The sequence below is a fragment of the Silurus aristotelis genome, assembly GCF_946808225.1.
Source record: "Silurus aristotelis genome assembly, chromosome: 13".
Lineage (NCBI taxonomy): Eukaryota > Metazoa > Chordata > Actinopteri > Siluriformes > Siluridae > Silurus > Silurus aristotelis.
This window is the reverse complement of record NC_139586.1, coordinates 15631866-15655866: the sequence shown is the minus strand read 5'-3', so window position 1 is coordinate 15655866 and position 24001 is coordinate 15631866. Positions and strand designations below refer to the sequence as shown.

General features: G+C 36.1%; 2 protein-coding genes across 2 annotated transcripts in view; one reads left to right on the top strand and one right to left on the bottom strand.

Annotated features, from left to right (window-relative positions):
• rxfp3.3a2 (relaxin family peptide receptor 3.3a2) overlaps positions 1 to 24001 on the top strand; it is a 446825-nt gene that overhangs the window by 373627 nt on the left and 49197 nt on the right. The gene's annotated exons all lie outside the window — the stretch shown is intronic.
• adamts7 (a disintegrin-like and metallopeptidase (reprolysin type) with thrombospondin type 1 motif, 7) overlaps positions 6632 to 24001 on the bottom strand; it is a 60047-nt gene continuing 42677 nt past the window's right edge. Inside the window, exons 21-24 of the mRNA XM_083558697.1 lie at positions 23700 to 23873; positions 22901 to 23047; positions 21882 to 22053; positions 6632 to 7949 (exon numbers count right to left, since the gene is read on the bottom strand). Of these exons, the coding sequence (XP_083414823.1) occupies positions 7801 to 7949; positions 21882 to 22053; positions 22901 to 23047; positions 23700 to 23873 (642 nt within the window). The 3' untranslated portion in view covers positions 6632 to 7800. The remainder of the gene's footprint in view (positions 7950 to 21881; positions 22054 to 22900; positions 23048 to 23699; positions 23874 to 24001) is intronic.

Below are 24001 nucleotides of genomic sequence, written 5' to 3'. Positions count from 1 at the left end.
TCTGTACTTTCTACTTCTTACATTTTCAAAACAGGCTTGTTACTTTAGTTTTAATCTATTTGGTGAAATGTCAATATTTCTGCTTCTCTCTGCAAGCCAATTTCAGCCCATCAACCTGATTGCTGTCCTTTCTTTACTCAGATATAAGAAATAAATAAACTCCACCCAATTTAAAATGAGATGGTTTGGTATGAGTTAGACTGGAAAGTGAAGGAAAAGCAGCAAACAAGTATTAAACACCCCTGGAAAATTCTTCAAGATTGTTGGAAAACTATTCCTTTTGACTACTTCATGAGGCTGTCTGAGAGAATGCCAAGAGTGTGCAAAGTATCATCATACCAAAACAAATCTCCTTTAAAGAATCGAAAATGCCACAATTTTAATGTCTTCACTATTTAAATACAATGTTGAAAAGCTACAATAAGAAGGTGGTGCCCAAAGGTTTGACTGGTATGGTATATTTGTAGGTATCGCTTGATAAAAGAAACTACTGTCTTCTCAAAAAGAGACAAAATAAATCTTTGTTTGCTGATGAAGATTTGCTCACCCTTCATCAGCAAACTGAACCTCAGCTGTCAACTCTTTCCATAGATGATGGATAGCATTCCGATCAGGGCTCATAGAAGACCACTTCTGAATAGTCCAGATTTTTGTTCTTAGCTATTCTTGGGTGCTTTCAGCTGTATGTTTTTAAGCATTACAATGTTAGAGGACCCAAAAGAGCTTTCTGAAACTGGGCAGTATTTTTTGCTCCAGAATGGCTTGGTAGTCTTGAGATTCAATTGTGTCCTGCTCAGATTCAAGTCTTCCTGTGCCAAATGCAGCAAAGCAGCCACAAAACATAATTAGACCTCCTCCAAGTTTCACAGCAGGTATGTTGTTCTTTTCTTTGCCTCTGTGAACATACAGCTAATACGCTTTGCCAAAAAGGTTCGGTTCACTTCTCATCTCCCAGAAGCATTAGTTTATATTGACATAAGTGTCAATATAATCTTTTTTATAAAATTTTAAAGAAAGCAATTAGATAGAAAAAAAAACAACTTTAACAAAATTAAAACAAGCCTCCAGCAGACATGTGATGAAAAATAATTATGACAATGACAATAGACAATGTGGTAATGAGCTTCACACTCAATGCTAGAAATACAAAACTCTTATTGACTGCTAATAGAATTGTGGTTGAAACCGTTGCAATTTCCACAAGGAGGCGCTGTTTCCCTTCTCCAGACCTTAAAGCCTCTAGAATTCATGGAGACAAGTTTTTGAACACTGCCAACATATCTGTTGAAAACTTTTAAAGAAAGCAAGGAATCATCTCTGAAATATTTGTGTGTTAATCTTTTTAAAGAATCTCTATTCTGTATAAATTCATCTGTGTTAGTTTTTTTGTAATACAGCACTAAAATATTTTCTTTCTCCATTACCCACAATGCTGTTTAACTACCCGGCCTTGCTTCATCTCTATCTGAAAAGAGAAATGCAGCAGCACTTCAGTCTGTCCAGCTCAAACATCATTCTCTCCAGTGGTGGCTTGATGATGAGGGTGCTAATCATTTTGAAACCAAATTAGCAGGGGGAAAAATGCTTTGCGATATAAAACATAAAAAACCCTACGTGTGGTCAAAAGTGTGTGGACACCTGCCCATTACACCCGTATATGATCTTTCTCACTTTAGTTGATCAAAACAGCTAAAGAGAATCTAAAATTGGATGCTAACTAAGGACATGTGTTGTGAAGGTTAGGTGTAAACAAACCTATTGCCAAATAGTGTAAACTATTTTACATGACTACATTATTTTTATGAAGATATAAAGTAACATTTCAGCAACCATTTCAGTGTATCTTCTCAAGGGACAATACTTTAGAAATGATCTTGGATATATTTTAAAGTAGTCAATGTGCAGCTTGTATAGCAGTATAGATTTACTGTCCTCTGAAAATAACAACATACAGCTATTATTGTCAAAATGGCTGACAAAAAAAGTGAGTACACCCTAAGTGATAACAGCTGTACGTCATGTAACCATGCAAAGTCACATGTCCTATTCATCATGTTCATGTTTTTGTCTGCTTGACAGGACCATACAAATTTGTGTATCTTGTTTTATAGCAGTTACAATTTGGTGCTTTGAGTACCATTCTCTCATACTGACCGCTGTATGTTCAACATGGCACCTCATGCCGAAGAACTCTGAGGATTTGAGAATTAGAATTGTTGCTCTACACAAAGATGTCCAGGGTTATAAGAAAATCTCTAACTCCCTGAAACTAAGTTACAATGCAGTCATACAGAGGTTTTCCAAGACGGGTTCCACTCGGAACAGGCCTCGCGAGGGTCATTTAAAGAAGTTGATTCCTCGTGCTGTGCGTCAGGTGCAGAAGCTGGTTCAAAAAACAGACGCATGAGTCGCTTCCCCCTCCTTTGTTTACGTCTTGGCGCCGGCGCTGGGGTCTCACTGCCAGTCTGAGGTGGATCAGCGGTCCACAGTGTTCGAGCGATTTTCTGACGGAGTTAGAAGTTCATTTAAAGTCCCTCTCTGTAGTTGTGACCTATGCCTAGTAGTGTTTTGTGCACTATGTGCCTTGTGTCTAACATCCAGCAGCTCTGTGATGTTATTATGGAGGAGTGGAAGAGGATCCCAGTTTTGACATGATCACTTAGAGTGTACTCACTTTTGTTGTCAGATATTTTGACAATAATAGCTGTATGGAAGGCATGTGCTCACTTTTGTGAGATACTACTTTATGCTTGTATAAAAAAAAGAAACATGGATAATAGTGTCTGAGAGTGTCTGAGTTGTCCCTGGTCCTCAAATAAATAAGCAGCTTGATATCAAGTGCAATAATTCACTTTAATGAAGTGTGTTGCTCGATGGTTATGCAAAGAGCTTTTCAGCTGCACATAATTTTCAAAACTACATTTGGTCATTAAAAGTGACAAGCTACGTTTAGCAGTAATATTCAACATTAATGAATAATGGTTGATTGGATTAGACAGGTGTATACATTTAAATAATATATGAAATGCATTAAAGTTTGGCTTTAAATACAGCAGGCAAATTTTCACAACTTATTAAGTATAGCTTTTGAATACTTTTGGTAAATACCAGCCTTGATCAGTCTTCTAGCCATCAAGATGTTCAGATCCTTACATTTGCCCATTTCTCCTACAAATCAAATCATTCATTCATTTTCTCCCGCTTATCCGTAATTCGGGTCGCGGGGGCAGCAGTCTAAGCAGGCCCCCGCCTTCGACTGCTACCCAGTCCTCACAGCACTGGGTCAAATCATATCAAATCATAAGTCATAACAAATCAAATCATATCAAATAAAATTTTTATTGTCACATACATATACATACAGAGTACAACATACAATGAAATGCTTTTTACGAAGGTCCGGCATGAGGGAATAGAATGAGGGAAAAAAGAAAAAAAAAGAAGGTAGATAAATAAAAAGGGTAAACTATATAAAATATATGAAGATATATGTGAAAAGAAGTGTATATATTAAAGTTCACTGTGCTGTGCAAGTCCAGAGTTAAAGTGACAGTCCAGTGATTAAAATGTCATAGTGCAAAAAAGTTGTGCAGAAAAAGTGTAAAGATGGAGAGAGAGGTCCAGTACTAGATCCTGGGTGTAAACTCCGAATGGCCTGCGGGAAGAAGCTCCTCCTTATTCTCTCTGTGTTTGCTTTCAAGGAGTGGAAGTGCTTCCCTGAACGCAACAAAGAAAAGAGTTCATTGTTGGGTTGGCTGAGGTCCTTTACAATCTTTCAGGCCCTGATCTGGCACCATGTGCTGTAGATGTCCTGCAGGTTAGGGATCTCAGTGTGGATGGTACGTTCAGCTGACCGCACCACCCGCTCACCTGTCCTGCATGGTGCTGTTCCCAAACCAGGAAGTGATGCTACCCGTCAGGACGCTCTGAATGGTGCAGGTGTAAAAATTATTTAGCACCTGAGAGGGAAGTTTAAAGTCCCTTAAGCGTCTCAGATGGTACAGACGCTGCCTTCTTCACCAGGGTGTTGATGTGACAGGACCAAGACAGGTCCTGTGGGATGTGAACACCAAGGTACCGGAAACTGTCCCGTTGATGTTTAGCGGTTGGTATGACCGCTCCTGCTTCGTGCTGAAGTCCACTATCAACTCCTTAGTCTTACTGATGTTCAGGAGAAGGTTGTTCTCCTGGCACCATCTCTCCAGGTTTTTAACCTCCTGTAGGTAGGCCTTCTCATCGTTGTTGGAGATCAGGCCCACCACAACAGTGTCGTCAGCAAACTTGATTATGGTGGTGAAGTTGGAAGTGGCCACACAGTCATATGTGTACAGTGAGGACAGCAGGGGGCTCAGAACACAAACTTGGGGAGCTTTAGTGCTGAGGGTGAGGGTGGATAAGGAGTGTTTGCCCACCCATACGGCTTGTGGTCTGTCTGTCTGTCAGGAAGTTGGAGATCCAGGACCTTCAACTTAGAGGTGAGCATGGAGGGAATTCCAAAACCTCCAAAACTTAAATTTTGAGAACAAACTGTTCACTTGCTGCTCTCCACTAAACTCTCTGGAGACAGCAGGTTTTCTAAAATTCACCTTTCTCCATTACAAAGAAACCTCAAAAGCATTCTGAGAAAATTGAGAAAGGCCTAATTCCCACCACCTATACCCAATCTTCACTATGTTCTACAGAAGGAATTTTATGAATGCATTCTGAGCAGCTGCTTTACTGTTTTTGTTTTGGGAATTGGTAGGCCTGGCTTGATGTGGTAGTGACATGGCTTGATTAATATATTACAAACCTTGACAGATACAACTGTGAGATAATCAATGTTTTTCCCCTCACCTATCAGTTGTTATAATTGATTAGTGTCCTGTGCATTTTGAAGAAAAGGAAAGAAAAAAGCCTACATTAAGACAGCTTCCAAAAAAATTTAATATCTGTTCAATCAGAATCACACAAAAGAATGTTAGGTGGAATCAAAATGTGCAAATAGGAACATTGCAATCACAAGTTTATGTTCAAAATAAAACATTGAATATGAAGCAAGAAACAATGTAAAGATCTGCACGATTTTAAAGGTCACATTTATTAGGCAGGACGATTTCTTGAATAAGCAGATTGAAAACTGGGTTATATCCAGATAAAATAGGATATTCTCAAGTCCAAGTTAAATGCATCGTAGTTCAGTACATGTTCATTTATAAATTCATGAGCATAACATAAACTGATGTGTAAACTACAGCACTGAGCAGAGGGGTAATGCACACGTTTCTTCCTATCTGTAAAGAAAACCTCATTAATGTTTTTTTTCCTTAAGGCCAGACAGACTTCTCTCTTTAGGGGATCTGGGTGCTGAAACAGCAGGAGCAAAAGTACTTTGAAGCTGATAAGGCCATGAGATTGTATAAAAATGTCAGGCTAAAAATGTGAACAAAAACACAACAAATTTAAAGACATAAAAATACTTCATGAAGCAGAACTATGCTTATCAATTGTAGATAGCATTCAAAATAGTTCTCTGTATGCCATGTAAATGGATAGTGTGTTTGTGTGTTGATTATGGTTATGATGAGTATGATGAGTCAGGACTAAAGAACTCCCAGAAGAGTAAAGATTAAACGTAACAAATGTGGGGAGAGTGTTTGAATATGCTGCATATACAACATATATATATATATATATATATATATATATATATATATATATATATATATATATATATATATATATATATATATATATATATATATATATACATATACACACAGTATATATATATATATGTTGTATATTGTATATTTTGTTCACATTTTTTACACACACACAAACACACACACACACATATATATATATATATATATATATATATATATATATGTGTGTGTGTGTGTGTGTGTGTGTGTGTGTGTGTGTGTGTGTGTGAGAGTATATGAAGAGAGAGAGAGAGAGAGAGAGAGAGAGAAAGAGAGAGAGAGCATAATTACCATAAATTTATGGCTACAGATTAATGGCGAATGTGTATTATTTATTTGTTTGTTTGTAAATTTGTAATTTTAAGAAATAATAAATTTAGTTTTTTTGTTTTTGAACATCATATACACTTGTGCATTTCTTTATACAAATCTAATTAAATAAACCTTTGCATATAAAACTCCAAATCTTGTCTCTGGATGATGTTAGATTTTTACAGTGTTCATTTTACTGTGAAAGTACACTTCAGAGAGGATTCTCCATAAAAGTTTGTTGTTTGTTGATCATTTTAAAAGCATTTATGTCTTGCTAAATAAAAAAAAACATATATTAATTTAAAATGGTGTCTTTAATGGCATTTTCAACTATTTTCATTATAAAATGACAAATCATATATAAATCCAACAATTATCAACAGTTAGGGAAATTCTCCCTCATTACTGCAGATCATTTAGAAATCTTTTCTTTTTTAGGTTTTTGGTTCTGGAAAACTTTAAAATAAATGTGATGTCTTGTACATCCACACTAGTTGGTTTGATGAGACTAATAAAGGAAATGCACATGAATATATCATACTTTAAATAGGAGATTTTCCACGTATATATGACATTGTGGAGAATGTTGTATTTCAGATTGCAAGTAGACCAAAAAAAAAGAAATAAAAATGTTTCTTTTGTTTTTACATTTTTATTTATACATATTAAAAATGCACATTTAATACAATTAATTCAGAAATCAGCAAAAATTATGTATGACCAAAATCATAATTTCTCCCTGTAGTGTCTTGATTTATAGGTCAGATCATTTTGAAATAGACATGTATGCGATGTCACATTCCTATCTAACTGATGCACACTATACAATACATAAATAATACTGCAAAGTCAAAAAGTGGGATGACAAATTCACCTGAGGATTGCAAATTTCTCAAATTATAGAAAAAAATATGCTACTGCTTTTTTAACATTTAGAACTAAATTCCAAAAACAATACAACGGCATCAGGATTGTGTAGGTGTCATTTTCCAAATTGATTTTCAGTACCAATATAAAACTCTAACACTTTTGTATCAGAGCCACATTTTTTCAAGAGGACAAAGACACCGGCCTGCAGACCCCTGACTTGAGTTTGGGCCATAACGTGGCCCAAGGTAGCACCAGGTTTTTTTTTTTGGCAGCACTTTTACTTTACAGTTCCTTTAGGTTTAGACATTGATTACTGTAGGTAATAGCTGCGATCAGTAGAAAGCATTGTTTGAGCTTGTTGTTTATATTATAATATGTTAATTAAACAGAAATACATGCTTATCTATTATGTTAAACGGGAATTCAGTTCTTTAGAGAAAAAAAATAAAGATTGTGAAAAGATTGCCATAATTAATTGCTACTGGTTGGGTAAAATCTATTCAACTAAAAATAAAGTTAGATAGGAGATTGAAGATTGGAATATTGAAAAAAAAAAAGAATGAATTAATGATGGCTATAGGAGAGATGATGATAAATTGCAAATTAGGCACTCCATGTAAGATCCTCTATGTCTGCGCTCTGTGAATGTTTTCAATCCACTAATGTGAATGTTAATGTCTAGAATTAGTGAATCAATACTACTAAACTCGCAATTACTAAACATCTTGCAAACTCACTGATGAGCTTCATCGATTCTAAGAACTTGGACAAGTGCTAGAACATCTACAAAATCTTGATTTACTGCTATAGAATAAAAGATAAAGCCTTTATATCTTGGCAAAATCCTGCAGGTCAGTGGAGACAAAGCTTTTGATAAGGCTTGTCCTAGATTTGGTGTGTGTCAGAATTCCCCTGGTTTAAATAAATGTTCTCAGCGACGGGTGGCTCGCTCATTACCACGGGCTCCTTGTTCACAGGATTTGCAACACTGAGATTGAACGGTAGGTTGATGACATTGACCTAGCCACTGGAGCTTCTGGCAGAAATGGAATGTTAGGCGGTCACGTAAACACTTCTGACCTGGAAAAGACACAACCAAAAGTTCAAATCCAAATGAGAGCACTGCTGCTGAAAAATTTAAAATTGCCATACCTAATACCCAAGGTGCCAAATAACACACTTGTGTTATAATAAGAATAAATCACATGAGTAACACAGTGAAAATTTCAGCCTGAAGTATGAGGATGATGGTAACAAAAAAAAAATATCGGTGTCTGAGGTTATGTTGGGCAAAAATAGTAACATTGCAATAAACAGTAAAATAATGAGATTATTTTTGGACCCTAGACCATTATTGTTCTATTTGAGGTGATACAACTCTCTTAAAATCCATATATTAGATGGTAGCAAAAATAATGCATAGTATAAATGTATAATATACTTGGAACACAACACTAGAATAAGCCCGTTAAGTTCACTACTCTTCTCTAATTTCAATAATTAAACCCTCTGAAATGGCTTTTGCCAGCGAAGATTTAATATTAAAATATTTTCGTTTAAAACAGAAATGTAAACTGATGATGTGTTGATGTGTTTTCCAAACAGCTAGTTGTGCTCTAGGACAAAACCCTATCACCTAAATCTGACAGTAGTTTAGCGCTAATTAAATATGAAGAGCTGCAAAGAGTTTAACAAGAGCCTTTTCTCAGCAGTGGAAGTTCATTCACCAATACATTCCTGCCCATTTAAACCAGCCTAATATTCTGTACAATATGAAGCCATGTGGTTTTTTTTATGCATGAGTTATACCATAAATGCTCACACTGAAAAGCTTAAATGAAAGGCTTATAATGAATTTTTAATATAACAAACTCTCCTTGATTAATCAAATATTACAGATGCTTTACTTGGATTTGTCCCAACAGTGTATAAAGATAGAAATGCATTTGCAATTAGACTGAGATTGTCACATAATGAGTGCATGAACAAAGAATATTGCTGGTTTGCAGCTTAAATGAGAAATAGGCAGAAAAGTTCAAATAAATAAAGCAGAGCGTAGTCAAGTAATAGCTCAGCGATCACACACACTCCTCACCCTACATCAGTGCCAAACAGACTAGTCAAGGCTTGGCAAAACAAGTCTTTTTTAATATGTGTGTGTGAGGGTTTGTGATTGAGCACCCTGAAGTGGGTTATTGTAAGCGGAAAAGTGTGTGAGTGTACTGGGAGTTGGAATCTGAGTTGGTCATGTTTGGTGGCTGAAGTGGCTGCTAGGAATTGAAAGTCGTGGTGGAGCAGAGATCTGACAACGACATAGAAATTCCAGCACTGAACAGTGCCAAGCTGACAAAACACTCCTCTGAAAAGTGCTCGCCAAATAAATGCCAACTTGCACAATTTCCACCTTTGTCTGAAACCCAGCAGTGACTCAGCTGTTTGGACAGCCAGGGAAACATCATTCTATCACCTGGGTGCCAGGACAGAAAAGAGTCTTAATTCAGGTCTTTCTTTTACTGGGTCCAGCTGAGCTGTGCTAGAGGGTTGAATACTCCATGATGCATAAGTGCCATAAGGTCTATTTTATATATTTTTGGCAGTGTTTTATATCTGGTAGAGGCAGCTGCAGGAAGCCATAGATGGAAAGCAAGACTTCAAAACAAATGTAGACTGAATATACTTAAATGCATGGGTTGGGTAGCACAAGAAGGCAGAGCTGCCAGGGCTGAGTCGGGCTAGCAACGTGACAAGAGAAGAATAATTGTGTGCTCAGAATCTCCTCTAGGTGGCGTGCTTTGTCCTGTGGAGAAATCTGAGAGTTGAACAGTGGAGTCTTAATCTTAATTTTCATTGTACCCTACAGACAACCCAAAAATGTGTATCTTTAAACATATTTAGAACAGCTTGACTTTGTAGTGTACTGGTATAGAAGAGAAATGATTAATACAGTGGAACCCGGTTATGTCGATGTCCTAGGGGGTCGCCAAAAAGCATCGAGGTAACCGATGATCGAGATAAACGAAAATCAAAATGGCGGCAGTATATTAACGTGCTTGAAATTTCTTTATGTACATGATGTGCGTTAATAAATGAGAATGTGAATGCACGTGTTTTTGAAGGTTTTTTTTACACAACAGCGTTGCCGCGATTTGTTTGATGAAGGCATGTTATAAAAATACATACAGTACATGTTTATCTGTCAGGAATCCACCTGCCACGCCCCCTTCGGCCCCCTTCAGCGTGTCAGGTGTTTTCTCGGCCGCTTTCTCTGAAGCTCCCTGCTTTAATCGCGCACATATGGTGCTCGTTTAGCATCATCACCAGCTCCTATTTAAACTTCCACACTCTAACTGTCCGTTATTGTTGGTATTTGTTGGTTCATGGCGGTCGTTGTTATCGCTCATGTGTATCCCGGTACGTGTCTTCCCACCGGCACTCTCTCAACGGCTGCTCTTTTCTTCCCAGCGCCGCGCCCCTACTAACACTACGAACACTAGCACTAACTAACAGTTGAGATTCACCAGTATACAACACAACACCTGTAGCATCTGTAAGGTTTGATTTTTCCGCCACTTCCGCGAGTTCTTCTGCGGCTGCACCGAGATAACCGACGTTAAATGGCAAATTTCCCCCCCTTGTGCTCGAGATATCAGGGTTCGGCGACATAAAAAAAAAAGTCGACATAACCGATAAAAAATGCTAAGACAAAGCGAGAATTTGGCGGTTCCACTTCAAAAACGTCGACTTAATAGGGTTGTCGAGGTAACCGAGGGCGAGATAACCGGGTTCCACTGTAATTGCATTATCTGGTGTCACCCAGGTTCCAGTTTTAGTCTGGTTTTTAGTCTGGTTTCCCTCAAATTTTCCTTCTCTTCTTGTATTAGGAATACATTTAAAATAATATTTTAGTTCCAGATTTTTGTATAGCTGCTTTATAGCAATATCCATTGTTAAAAAAAGGACGATAATACTGAAGAAAACAATAACAATGATGACAACAATAAGACAGCTTGCCAAAGCAGAAGGAGATATTGATTGTGTTTTTTTAGTATACTCAGGATTGCATGCACTCTTATACCCTCAGCTCTAAATACAATTGTTTCAAATCTTTATTCACTACAAAGTTCACTCTTCAAACCACTATACACATCTCGCTTCTCCAAGGAGTCTCAAATCTTTCGTAGAAACAACACAAAATTATAGGCAAGCACAAGTGTTTTAAAATTGATGTAGGCAGCTAATAGGAAGCCAACAGAGGTAAAGTAACAATGGGCTGATTAAAAAAACAAAAAAACAAAAAAGTCCTTAAAGGTACACTAAAAAAAACCAAATAAATCTGCAAAACATTTTCAGGTTGGTTTAAATTAACATTAAAAACATTTTCATTAGGAGACGCTCATCAACCAAACCATTTCATTATAATTTACATACAAACTTAATGTAATTTATTATTATATAATCTGTCAACTATTTATGCAATAAAGATGAAAATTTTAACAATTAACACTAATTAAATACACTCTAAAAAAGTGATTGCAAAAATAAATGTTTATTTATACATTTCTTATTTAAACCTTTCTAGCAGGTGCGCTAAATGTAAAATGGCAAAACTATAAATTTTATGATGATGATGATGAATACCTTTAACAAATAATTATAAATTATTTTGTATTTTTTAATTATAAAAAAAAAAAAAGAAAAACCTTCAATAAAATGACAAAAACCATTTATAATTAAATCATGATAAAACAATTCAGATCAGCCCATTTAAGTGATGTAGGGTGAGGAGGCCTGGAGTGCAGTCAGCATTCCATTTCATCCCAAAAGCCCACAATAGGGTCAAGGTCAGAGCCCTATAAGAAGGCTGTTCAGGATCTTTCATTCAAACTCATATAAAGCACATCTTAATGGAGTTGACTTTGTGCACAGGAGAATACTGAATACATACTGGATATACAGGTTTGGGTCTCCTTGTTGAATTAGAGAAAAAATTGTGGTAACTTTGTGGTAACAGTTTGAGGAAGAACCACATATAGCTCTAAAGGTCTGGTGTCCCAATACTTGTGCCCAAATAGTGTACTTAAGTACAGTTACCAAATTCATTAAGGACATGGGTCTTTGCTCTTTCGGTAAAATAAGTTATTTGAGAGAATGTCTGTTTATAGTAATCATTTTAGTTAATAACAGGATCATCTACATCATTATTTGTACCCAGAAATGAAAAAAGGTTTTGAATGAAGAATGGGCTAAGAGATTCAAACCTAATCCAATAGTAAACACAAGACCAATCAAAGGGCTAGGCAATCAGCATACAAGAACCAGAAAGTAATAAATAAATAATAAAAAACAAGAAAAAAGAAAGCAGAGGAAGAGATTGAATAACATTAAAACAATCAATGTAATTTAGGCTTGATATAGCCTGTGTGAAAACAATGCTGACACATCTGCAGTGAGTACATGAATGAAACACGAGAGAGTTTTTGTGTAATCAGAGGTGGGAAGTAATAAAGTACAAATACTTTGTTACTAAAGTAAATATTTCTGGTATCTTTATTTCACTATTTATTTTTTGGACAACTTTTTACTTACACTCGTTACATTACAAGTATCTGTACTTTCTACTCCTTACATTTTTAAACCAGGCTCGTTACTTCAGTTTCAATCTATTTGGTGACATGATCAATATTCTTTCTTTGCATTGCGTGCCTTTTTTCAGCCCATCAACCAATTTCTTTCTTCGCGTGGCCTTTTCAATCTACCACTGGTGTATCATTTCCTGGCTCTCACACACCACAGATGTACTGTAGTCTAGCCTACGAAGCTAACAAGCAAGGCAGAAGGCAACAAGAAGTTTGGCGAATGTGGATGAGACTGAGGGAGCCAGCGATGTAAACATGACTGAGAACAGACACATTCCTGATCATCATCATCATCTTACATTCATTAGGTAACACAATTTGAAATTCTTTTGTATTTATATATTAATATGATGTGAGGTCCAGTTACCAGCGTGTCACTAAAACAGGTAGTAGTAATGGCTACTTGTTACTTAAGTACATGTCAGAGCCCAAACTTCTTTACTTTAACTTGAATGAAACAGTGTAGTCAGAACTTTAACTTTTACCAGAGTCTTTTAAAACATGAGTATCTGTACTTCTACTTAAGTGAAGGATGTGTGTATTTTTGCCATGTCTGTGTGTAATTGAGAACAGGGGTGTGTTTCATTACAAGCTGGACGACAGAGAGTGTGTGAGAGTGTGTGCATCCAGGGAGTTGTTGCTGGAGTTCCTGGGAGTTTGAGCTCTCCATAGACCTGACAGTAAGAGGAATATACTTCGACCTTAAAAAGTACTGTGATGAAAAAGAATCCACTGCAACAGTAACTCCCCTCCTTTTCATTCAACACAATCTAACTAATTAAAAAAAAATTTTTTTGACATGAAATCATTCACCCAAAACACAGCACAAGCTATAATTTGATCATAATACCCCAAGTTCTAATTTAAGCACATTGAATTTGTTGGAGGTAAATCTCCATGTTCCTCATAAACAGCAGAGAGTGATGAGTTCAACCCTTTCTTCTGAAACACATTCTAATGCATCCTGGATAAGGTTTGCAAACTGATGTATAAAGCAGACTGAAATGGTCTTGCAAGTTTGCTGGATCCTCAGCAGTGACCTCGCTGCACAAGGAGGGCCAAACTCCAGCTGCAAGACCTGAAATGAACTGCATTCCACCTTGGCTTACTGCACTGCAGATTTCTGGCAAAGCACTTGGAGGAAAAGAAGGTTGTGTTTGTTTAAACTGTACATTAAACACTAAGTCCAGAGATCTTTTGTTTAAAAGACCTACCCTGAAATGTAGCTGTAGAGCATAAATAGTAAGAATAACAGTACATTCAAGCACAAATTAAACGGTTTAAAACAGAAACATAGTGTAACCTGTCGTCAGAAAAAACAAAAAAAACAAAACAAAGAAAGAGTTCAGGCTGCACATTACTGATCTTATAACTAGCTGAGATTGAGAGAAGCGATAAAACAAGATTAGACTGGTAATTGTTCTGTAGATTAAAGTATTTCAATATTTTAATGAGGGAGGATTTGCTGATAATGCCAAACTAGTAATTTGCAACCAGAGATAAAGACAAGATGTAAAGAAGGGAGGGGGATTTGTAAAGATAGAATCTACAAAAAGTGCTTGAGCGAAAGGAAACTACTCTAATTCTAAACATTAGATGTGGATTTATGGAATAAAAAGTAAGAAATAAAAACACTTTTTGTGTGCTTTTTGAGGAAAATAAGTCTTTCTTTGGAGACTTCAGCTGTCAGAATGATGTCTTAAAGAAATAATCGTGAGTGGCATTGTGGGTAAAAAAAACAAAAACTAAGGCATAATGCAAAACCTGAGACACAAAGTTTTCTGAAACTTAAAAACAAAAAGTTTCTGAAAGTTAAAACAAAAAAAAAAGAAAAAAGCACAAATATGTAAAAAAGGTGCTGGCTGCAAGTTTGAAGGTTTGTGTAAATTGATTGTATTTTAATGAATGATGTAGAGAAGGTAGAATGAATGTAGGAGAATCCTGTGAGATGTGAAAGTAAAATTCATAAATGAACTGAGTTCTTAAGGGAGCATCAAACATAAAAAAGGAAAAATGTATTTAAACAAATAATATATACTTTTTACTCAGTAAACATATATAAATGTATTAAGGCTAATGTAAAGATAATAAGCCAGGCATGACTGAGCGCTGCTCTTCTTAAGCCTCAGACTAAAGGATTCATTTAGGATAAGGCTTGAATCTCAGAGTGATTTTCCCATGTTACCAGGTCACACAGTATACTGACAGGGTAGAGGAGTCATGGCCAAGGTCAGGGTCAGGGTCACAGCTACATCGAGCTCCCACGATGCACCCCTTCCTGCCCAATGACACACACACACACTAGGAAGCGTACTATTGTAAGATGTCAGATCTATTTCTGTACAGGATGCTGATAAATATCTGGAGATGTTGCGATATGAAAGAGAAGTGGATTCATGGTAACATCTTAACAGACTCAGAAACACTGATAGACAGAATTGTATTATTTGTATATTGCTTTTAACAATGAACATTGTCTCAAAGCAACTTTGCACAGATGATGTGGTGATAAAAATTAATAAGATGTTCTTTAGAAGTGTAAGTTTGTCCCTGATGAGCGAGCCCGTGGTGACCATGGCAAGAAAAAACTCCGAGATGGTATAAGGAAGAAACCTTGAGGGGCAACCAGACTCAAGAGAGAACCCATCCTCATCTGGGTTGCACCGAATGTCCATTTATTACAGATATACAATGTTGCACGGTTGCGGGTATACCATTTGATTTTTTTTATCAAAATGTCATTCTTTTTATTCCTATTACCTTACCATTGTCTTTCATCTGATGCTTTACATTTCTAAAAGTTAAAAAGTAATCCATTGAATCCACAAGTATAAAGCATTAATATAGCGTGCTTTTGCATTATGAACTCAATAGTGAGTTAGTCCATTCAGACTATAAAACACTTTGATTTGGTGTGAGAACTTGTTTACGGTTTATGTAGTTAGTGCATTAAAACTTTATTTGCTTGCAGTGTGTTTTGAGGCCTTTAACCTCAAACCTCCAAACTGAACTTTTTATGGAAATGCAACAAGAAAGAATGAAGGCTCCACGTTAGATTTTAAATAACTTTAAGCTAATTGTAACTTTTTAAATGATATAAGGAAAAAAAAGGTCATTGTACAATGTAGATGATTTTTTTATTACAAACATTGCATCTCCTAGCATCCTCCTTTCCAATGAGAACAGTTACTGTGGATGAAGGAGATTAGTGGAGTGTGTGAAAGAGGTTTTTACAAAGTATGCACGCAAGCATGCAAGCATGCACGCGCACACGCACACACACACACACACACACACACACACTTCCTGTATTTGCATCATTTATTCCAGTCTGAAAATAAACCCCAATGTCTTTCTGACCCTCAGCTATCAGTACAGGTCATTTATCTCCATCTCTTGTGCACGACATCCACCCGCCCACCCCCAAACATACACAATCACACACATCCTGTAGGAAAGGCCCGAAATGGCAGGATATATGAAGTTCCCCTTGTGTTTACTTTTTTCGTTGTCTGTTGGCCTTTTCAACAGAAATGGATGTAAAGATTTAAATAGGCTGGAAACTGCAGATTAGTTCTTATAAATACAATAATATTCTTATCATCAGAACGGAGTCTGAGCACTGTAAGGAGGCTATTACTCCATCAGTAGAGGAAAAAAAACATAGTAAGGAATTAGAAAGTGACTATTTGTCATTCCAGAGATAGTGCTCAACTGTAGGGTGGGAGTTAATAAAGTGTGAGTGACAGGCGCAGACAGGCATCTCTTAAGGGTATTGCTACTGGATCACTCTACTCTTTTTTTAACCACAAAACAAACAGAAGAAAGACATACCTAAAAAGAGATAAAAAAAAATAAATAAAAAAATGCTGCAGATGGCAAAATATTTGTGAACTGTATTTAACTATTAAAACATAAAGTCAAACATTAAATATGAACTAATATGAATTGCTACTCCATTTCCTTTACCAGCACGCCACAATGCTGTCCAAAATCTATATTGTAGATTATTTCCTTAATAACACAAATGCTTTATTCTTTATTTTTTAAAAGAGCAAAGCTGGTGAGGAATATTTTTCTGCAAAATCTTAGATAGTAATTGTGTGGTAGATATTAAATGGAAATTAGATAAATCACAGTGTCAAGATGTTTCCTCTTAAAAATATGTCCAGCTCGACAATAGTTATCAAATAAAAACCAGTGCATTTAATAACAGTAGTGACATAAAACATAGTCTTTATCAGGAAAAGGTTAAAACGAAAAAAAAAAGAAAAGAGCTGTATACATTCATCAAGTATTCATAGAAAAGGAAACAGGCCACTGAGCAGATGCATGTAACAATGGGTGTGCATCACCTCCGGAAATTAGACAATCCTACAAAGCTCCTGAGAATTTATCTGTGCTTTTGCTAAAGGATGTGAGGCTGTACAGTTTCACAAATTGTGTTGGAAATGAACAGTGATTCCTCAGCAACCCTGTGATACAGGATATATCCAATTCTCTAAAGCTGCACTGGAACAGCATTCCGTTAAAAAAATATTCCTTCACCTGGTGTTTTGGTGATGGCTGTGAAGAGCGCTGTCTGTGCTGTTTGTCTGTCACTTTAAAACCTCCCACAAGTGTGAATGAAGTGTGAATGCTATGACGATTGTACATAGAGACTGGATGATTTACACCATTTGCTTCCTTAAATGAATCCAGTGCCTTGGGAGTGGGGGCCGGGTTATTCAGGAAAAAGCCACGCCCACTTGAAATGTTTTTATATACAATAAATGTGATCAGAAAAAAAAGTTATATTGATTGTGAATTTTTGGATTCCAATGATGCATCACTCTCAGGTTGAGAGGAGCCTGGAGAGGTGGAGGTACGTGCTGTAGAGAAGGGGAATGAAAGTCAGTAGGAGTAAGACAGAATATATGTGTGTGAATGAGAGGGAGGGCAGTGGAGTGGTGCAGTTGCAGGGAGAAGAGATGGAGAAGGTGGATGAGTTTAGGTACCTGGGATCAACAGTGCAAAGTAATGGAGAGTGTGTTAGAGAAGTGAAGAAAATAGTGCAGGCATGGTGGAGTGGGTTGAGAAAAGTGGCAGGAGTAATTTGTGATAGAAGAGTATCTGCAAGAGTGAAAGGGAAAGTTTATAGGACTGTGGTGAGACCTGCAATGTTGTATGGTTTAGAGACAGTGGCATTGAGTTAAAGACAGGAGGTGGAGCTGGAGGTAGCAGAGCTGAAGATGGTGTACAGGGGTGTATGGAGACTTATGATCCGCTGTGGCGACCCCTAATGGGAAAAGCCAAAAGTAGAAGAAGAAGAAAAAGAAGAATTAATGCATCACACTAAAAGACAAAAGAGAGAAATCATACTGGCATTATAAATATATACTTCAAATGCAGAATAATTTTTCTTTTGCCAGCTATTTGTCAGTCTCTTCTTTAAAACTGGGTTTAACTGCCTGCCTAATTACACTGCAAAAAATGAGTCTGCTGAAATAGTTGCCTAATTATAGGTATTGTTAAAAGCAACATTTGGAGCCAAAATTAGTCCTTCATGATTTGCAGTTGGAAATAATCCATAGTGTCTGTCAGAGATATACAATTTCAGTACAAGCCTAGACACAGACAGACAAATATCAGAAATGCTAGAGGAATGCAAAAAACATGACTGCCAAGGACTACAAACACCCAACCCATCTGGTTTATTGTCACATTTATGCCTACTAGAATACTGATCATACCATCACCACTCTGGAATCAATATTATACCAAATTACATATATAAACACACTTGATATGCTTAGTCGATTCCAAGTATCTGCTTAGCACTGGGGTTTTTCTATGTACTGTGCTTCCACCTGAGCATTCTCATTCATGTTTTTTATTTTTTATTTTTTTTATTTTTTATAAAACATGAATAACATGAATAAAAACTATACACATTTTCTACAGCATCATTACTACAAAAAAATCCTTTTAAATTTAAGCAGGATAATTTTTATTTTATCAGCTCTATTTCTTTTAGTTAACAAAATTTACATAATCTCTGCAAATGACCTCTGACAGAACCAATTGCAAAACATGGCATCCAATGAATATAAATGCCTAAATAGCAGATGTCTGCTAGATTTATTGCAACTGACCTATTTACTTACTTACAAACAAACTTTTTATCATTAATCCATAAATCAACACCAGAGAATTATCGCAAGTATAAGCAGCAATTTTTCCCCTTACAAAAAGCCTGTGTGGAAGTCTATTTACACAGCATCACAGCTCAAATGATTCTCTTTATCGCACTATGATAAACAATTTTTCTAAGGGCTGCAGAAACAACAGCCACGTTCATACATTTCAAAACACAACTGCATGCTGTGAAATAGACTTGTTGATGGTGCCTGATAGAAAATGTGGCAGGAATGTGTATTATTTATTGAGGTACACACACTGTTAACAAAACAAACCCTAGCAAGCATAGGACAAAAATACAGAATTTTACCACAAAAACAGCTAAAACATTTCAGCACACACGCACGCACGCACGCATTATATGACTTGGATGAAAGATAAATATCGAACCAAACAACCAACTTTTCTGGCCGACCAGAAACAGAACATAGCTCAGTATATGAAAAAGAAACTGATAAAGTAGACATTTGTGATATGAAACTTTCAATACTGATGTACAGTGCAATAAATCTTTAAACTGTGTTTTTTAATATTGAACTGCCTGTTGCGATACAGAAGTAAAAAAATATTCACCTCTTTTATATCTTATAGGCTCTTAAAACAGGTTAGTGGTACCATAGTTAAATGTTCATATAAAATATAATAGTAACAGCAATATGTTTCACCTCCAGTGCATTTTCCCATTCAGTGAACTAGTGTTTCCACTGGGTATATTTTATGTATGGTTGGACTTGCAGTTGCTATGGATAAAAAAAAGAAGAAGCAACAAGCATTTTCTCCTGTATCACTAAAGCAAGGAGTAATATATTAATATATACAGCTGAAACATAAATTTTGACACCTTACTGGTCTTTCTTCTATTTTTTAAACCAGTGGGTTGCAAGTTCTGTTCAGATCTCTGTATGACTTTTTTTTCTTAATAAGTGGCGTTCAGTGTTTCTGACTCACAGAGCAGGGCTCATTATAGCTACATACTCAACAAAGTGTGAAAACAATAGATAAACCTGTAATAGCTTTGGAGCAGATGTGATTATTTAAGTCAATTAAAGAAATTAAACAAGTAAGGGTTCTGTATAAACTATAAACTAAGGCTACACAGTCTGTGTGGGGCAGAGCGGAAAAAAACCTTTACTGTCAGGCCTATAAACACATTTACAAAGATATTGTCAGTTTTGCTGTCTACCGGAGTATATGTTCAATAAGGGTGTTTACATCCATATTAGGTAAATGGTGCACTTGTGTTATGTAGTCCACCTTCTTTTAAGAGGTTAAAATAAATAGGTGTCCTTCCTTCATTACTTTGCGTGCAATTAAACAGATAAAAGGTCTAGAGTTGATTTAGTGTGTGAGACATTTACAGTTAAAAGGCACAAGAAGCTTCACTGCCAGGGAAGCAAGCCATCATTAAGCTGAATAATCTAAACAAACCCATCAAAGTGATAAAAACATTAGGTGTAGCCTAATCAGCTATTCAGTGCATTCTTAAAAAGAAAGAATGCACTGGCGAAGCAAGGAAGAATAAAAATCTGTATTTGTTTTAACATAAATTCACCATACGAAAAAAACAGTAAACACAGTGGGTTTGCCATAAGAAGGAAACCACTGGTAATCCTCTGAAACAGGAAAACCAAATTGGATTAACCAAAAACATAAAATAAACAAACCTTTCTAGAAACACGTCCTAATTGTTGGTAAAAGAATAATTGGAAGAGAAGATGGAAAAGAGTAGAAACTGGTCACAATCAGAAGTATACCACCTTATCTTATGGCATGAATGTATTGCTGTGTTTACCAGTGGAAATGGTTCTGTTGTATTTATTGATGTATTAGCACCCGGACAATTTCTGCAGTATATAGGGCTATTTTACTGCTCAATACCAGCCAAATTGCCTTAAAACTTCACAGCACAGCAGGACGATGACCCAAAGCATACTTTCGAAAGCGACCAAAGACATTTTTAAGGCTATGAAATACAAATGGTCAATAACCTGACCTGACACCAACTGAATTTTACTCTACAAACAAGCAGGAAATGATGACAGACTGAGTAAAAAAGAAACCAAGGGAAGAAACTGTTTGGTGAGGGATACCTTCTAAACTAGTAAAAATATAAGCATTTAAAACCACAATCTATTTAATGATTATTTAATAAGCATTTTGTAATACTAACAAAATTATTAAAACAAAATTTTTGATTACTGGAAGTAGGGAAGAAAAATACTGTAGATAAACAGGCTTTATTTCTACACCATTCATCCAATATTAATGGAAAACCCTTAAATTAAGAAGAGAATTTTAGCATTGTACTGCTGTGCAAGATGAATTATGAAGATTATAAAGAAAAATTCCAGTTCTTCAGACAACATTAAAAAAGATTTAAGTAAAATAGTAAATTAAACTAATTCATGATGCACATTGAAGAAGTTTAGGCAGCATGACAGACAATAAGATAAGAACTTAAAGAATAAAAAATAAAAAATAAAACAAGCTAGCAGCACTCTGTGTGCCTGTATAATGTTAAAAGTCTTCTACAGTACAAAATACAATATGCCTTTTAAAAGCACATCACGATTTGCCCACTGTCTGCCATGACAGCTTGAGATTTCAATAGTCCACATGTAACAAAACACACTTTGTGTCAAATCCATTTACAAAACCAAATGTAGCACCAGCTATTTATCCCAACCACCCGAACTACAACCTTTCACAAACCTTTCTGTAAGAAGTTTTAATTATATGTAATTATTGTTACATTTAACTTTCTAATAAAAATCACAGTCTTCAGCATAATACATGCTTTATTTAAATGGCTCTATTCAGTGCAAATTAATACTGAATATCATTAGAAATATCAATTTCCAATTTTTTTCCCACTTTGCTGTCTGATTTGCATTCACATGAAATGCAATAATTTCACACAGAGTGTTTGACTATTCCAATGTATGTCACTTTCAGTGGCAACATTTGTAGGAATTAAAAAAACATAGAAGTGAAATTGGTGTATGCAGAATATATACAGAATGCATGATATGTCACTAAATTGGGATTATATATAAATACAGGGATTATATTGAGCAACAAGGAAAGTATATAGGAATTTTTTAGACAGCAAATGTTTGAAAAAAATGGGAATACTGACTAAATGTTTTGAGATCTGTGTGAAAGAATAATAGGAACTAGTTGATAATAAACTCACCAGATGTGGCACTCTCACAGTCATGAAGGTTACACTGGCGTGTGTCCTCTGGCCAGGGCTCATGGTCACACTGGGCTGTCTTGTCCTTCTCCTCCTGCTCCTCTAGTTCTTCCTCCATGTTCACACACTTGACCAGACGGTGCTGTATGCCTCCACCACAGGACACCGAGCACTGGCATAACACAACACATACTAAACTGCTAACCACTCTGCATGGGTCTATTAAATATTTATTTACACAAAAACATGATCATGTTATGTAAAATGGTCATGTGACAAGTTTCCCTGTGGGAGGATTTTGCATCAAAGAGCAGCTCTAGTTAAAAGCTAAAGTGCAAACACACCATACATACACTGTGTATTCATGTAACTATGCAACCTGGTCTGTGTATAAGCGGTGTTTGTAGTCAAAACATATTGGGATCTGGAGCACACAAAAGCTCCTGACTATCAGTGCCATGGATAGTGATTAAAGGCAGCGTTCTGAATCATTGCCTGTTCTTGTTGAGTCACCAAACTGAGGGCTTAGATTTAACTTCAGAGCATCTCTCTAACTAATTATATTTTTTTTGTAAAGCTTAAAATACAGCTTGTATGCCACAATGTATTTTTGTGCCAAATGTTTGTACTGCAAATACTGGGAAAAACAGTACTTGGTACAAAAAATTCACCTACAAAAATGTAACTAAATACATAAAATAAATATAAAGGCCAAGGCTATGCTATGTGTGCTAAAATAGCACAATTAGATTTGTCTTCCAGCTACAAAAGTGTCTTTTTTCTTTTTCTTTCTTGCCACAGCAACTTGCTGATTGTTTTTGACAAGGGTACAAACACAACGTTTTTTCAAAATTTTCTTGATTTTAAATGGAAAAAACAAGCAAAAGAAGAAATTAATTGGAGAAATAATTTACATATTAGACATATTGAGGCATGAAATGAATTTCATTTTCTAGTGTGCATTAAAACAGCAGCTACTAAAGCCCAAATATATAATAGAGTCATGGTATGTCCCTCACCTGACCCCAGGATCCAGTGACCCACTGAGCACAGGTCTGAGTGTTGCACTGCTGAATTGAGTTGGGTTTCTGTGCCTCATCACACCTCCCTTCTTCATGACACATGACCATCCTCTGCTGCTCTCCTCCACCACAAATCTCTGAACACTGTGGGTGCAGATTTTAAATTTTAGCACCTCTAATGACATATAATGTCATGTCCAGTTTTGAGCATGATTTTTTTAAAGGTTAAATTAGCTCACATACGAGCTAGCTCAGACAACCTGAAAGAAAATTTGACATTTTTTCTTTGTTAGCTCATGCCCTTTGATGGAGTGTGCATGATTCAGCTTTATTAATCATAGAGAAACTTTTGAAGAAAATTTTTTCTTTTTAAAGAAAATCTTATTCTTTCACATTATTAAACTTTTTCATTGTCCCGACTTTTGACTTTTGATTTCTGACAATGAGACCATGTATAGTAGGTGGGTAGGTACAAATAATTATCTAATTAAAATTATTTTAATTAACTATAGATTATGAGTTGAACAGAAACATTAGTTCTTGACCTTAGCCTCACTTTCTTTGCTCAAAAAGATACACATCGACCCTTTGAGATGAATTACCATCTATTACCATCCTTCTCTTTATATTATACAATATACTGTAATTTATGTACTATTTACCATTATGCAACAAACTCTGGCAAAAAAATAAGGTGTACATTCAACTGCACCTGCCAGTAAAGTACTTTTGTTGGACAGTGAAAGGAAGAAGACAAAAAGCCATGACTTAAAAAGAGGTGAGAAATATGTCTTACCTGCCCCCAAGAGGAAGTGTACCAGTACAGACATGGCTGGATGTTGCAGGACAGGTGGGTGGGGGGCCTAAGAGAAGTTGCCTGGCAGTGGAAAGGCCTCAGTGGCCTCTGATCCCGGGTGTTATAACACTGGATCTCTCGCACCTTTAAGCCTCCTCCACAGTCCTTTGAACACTGTAAATATAGGACAACACATTCTGTATGCAACCAAACATGCACCCTATTCAATGTCAGGTCTGTACAATATTTTGTTCAAAGATGTTTTTAAGGAGATTTCTACAATACATGCTGCATATCACAAT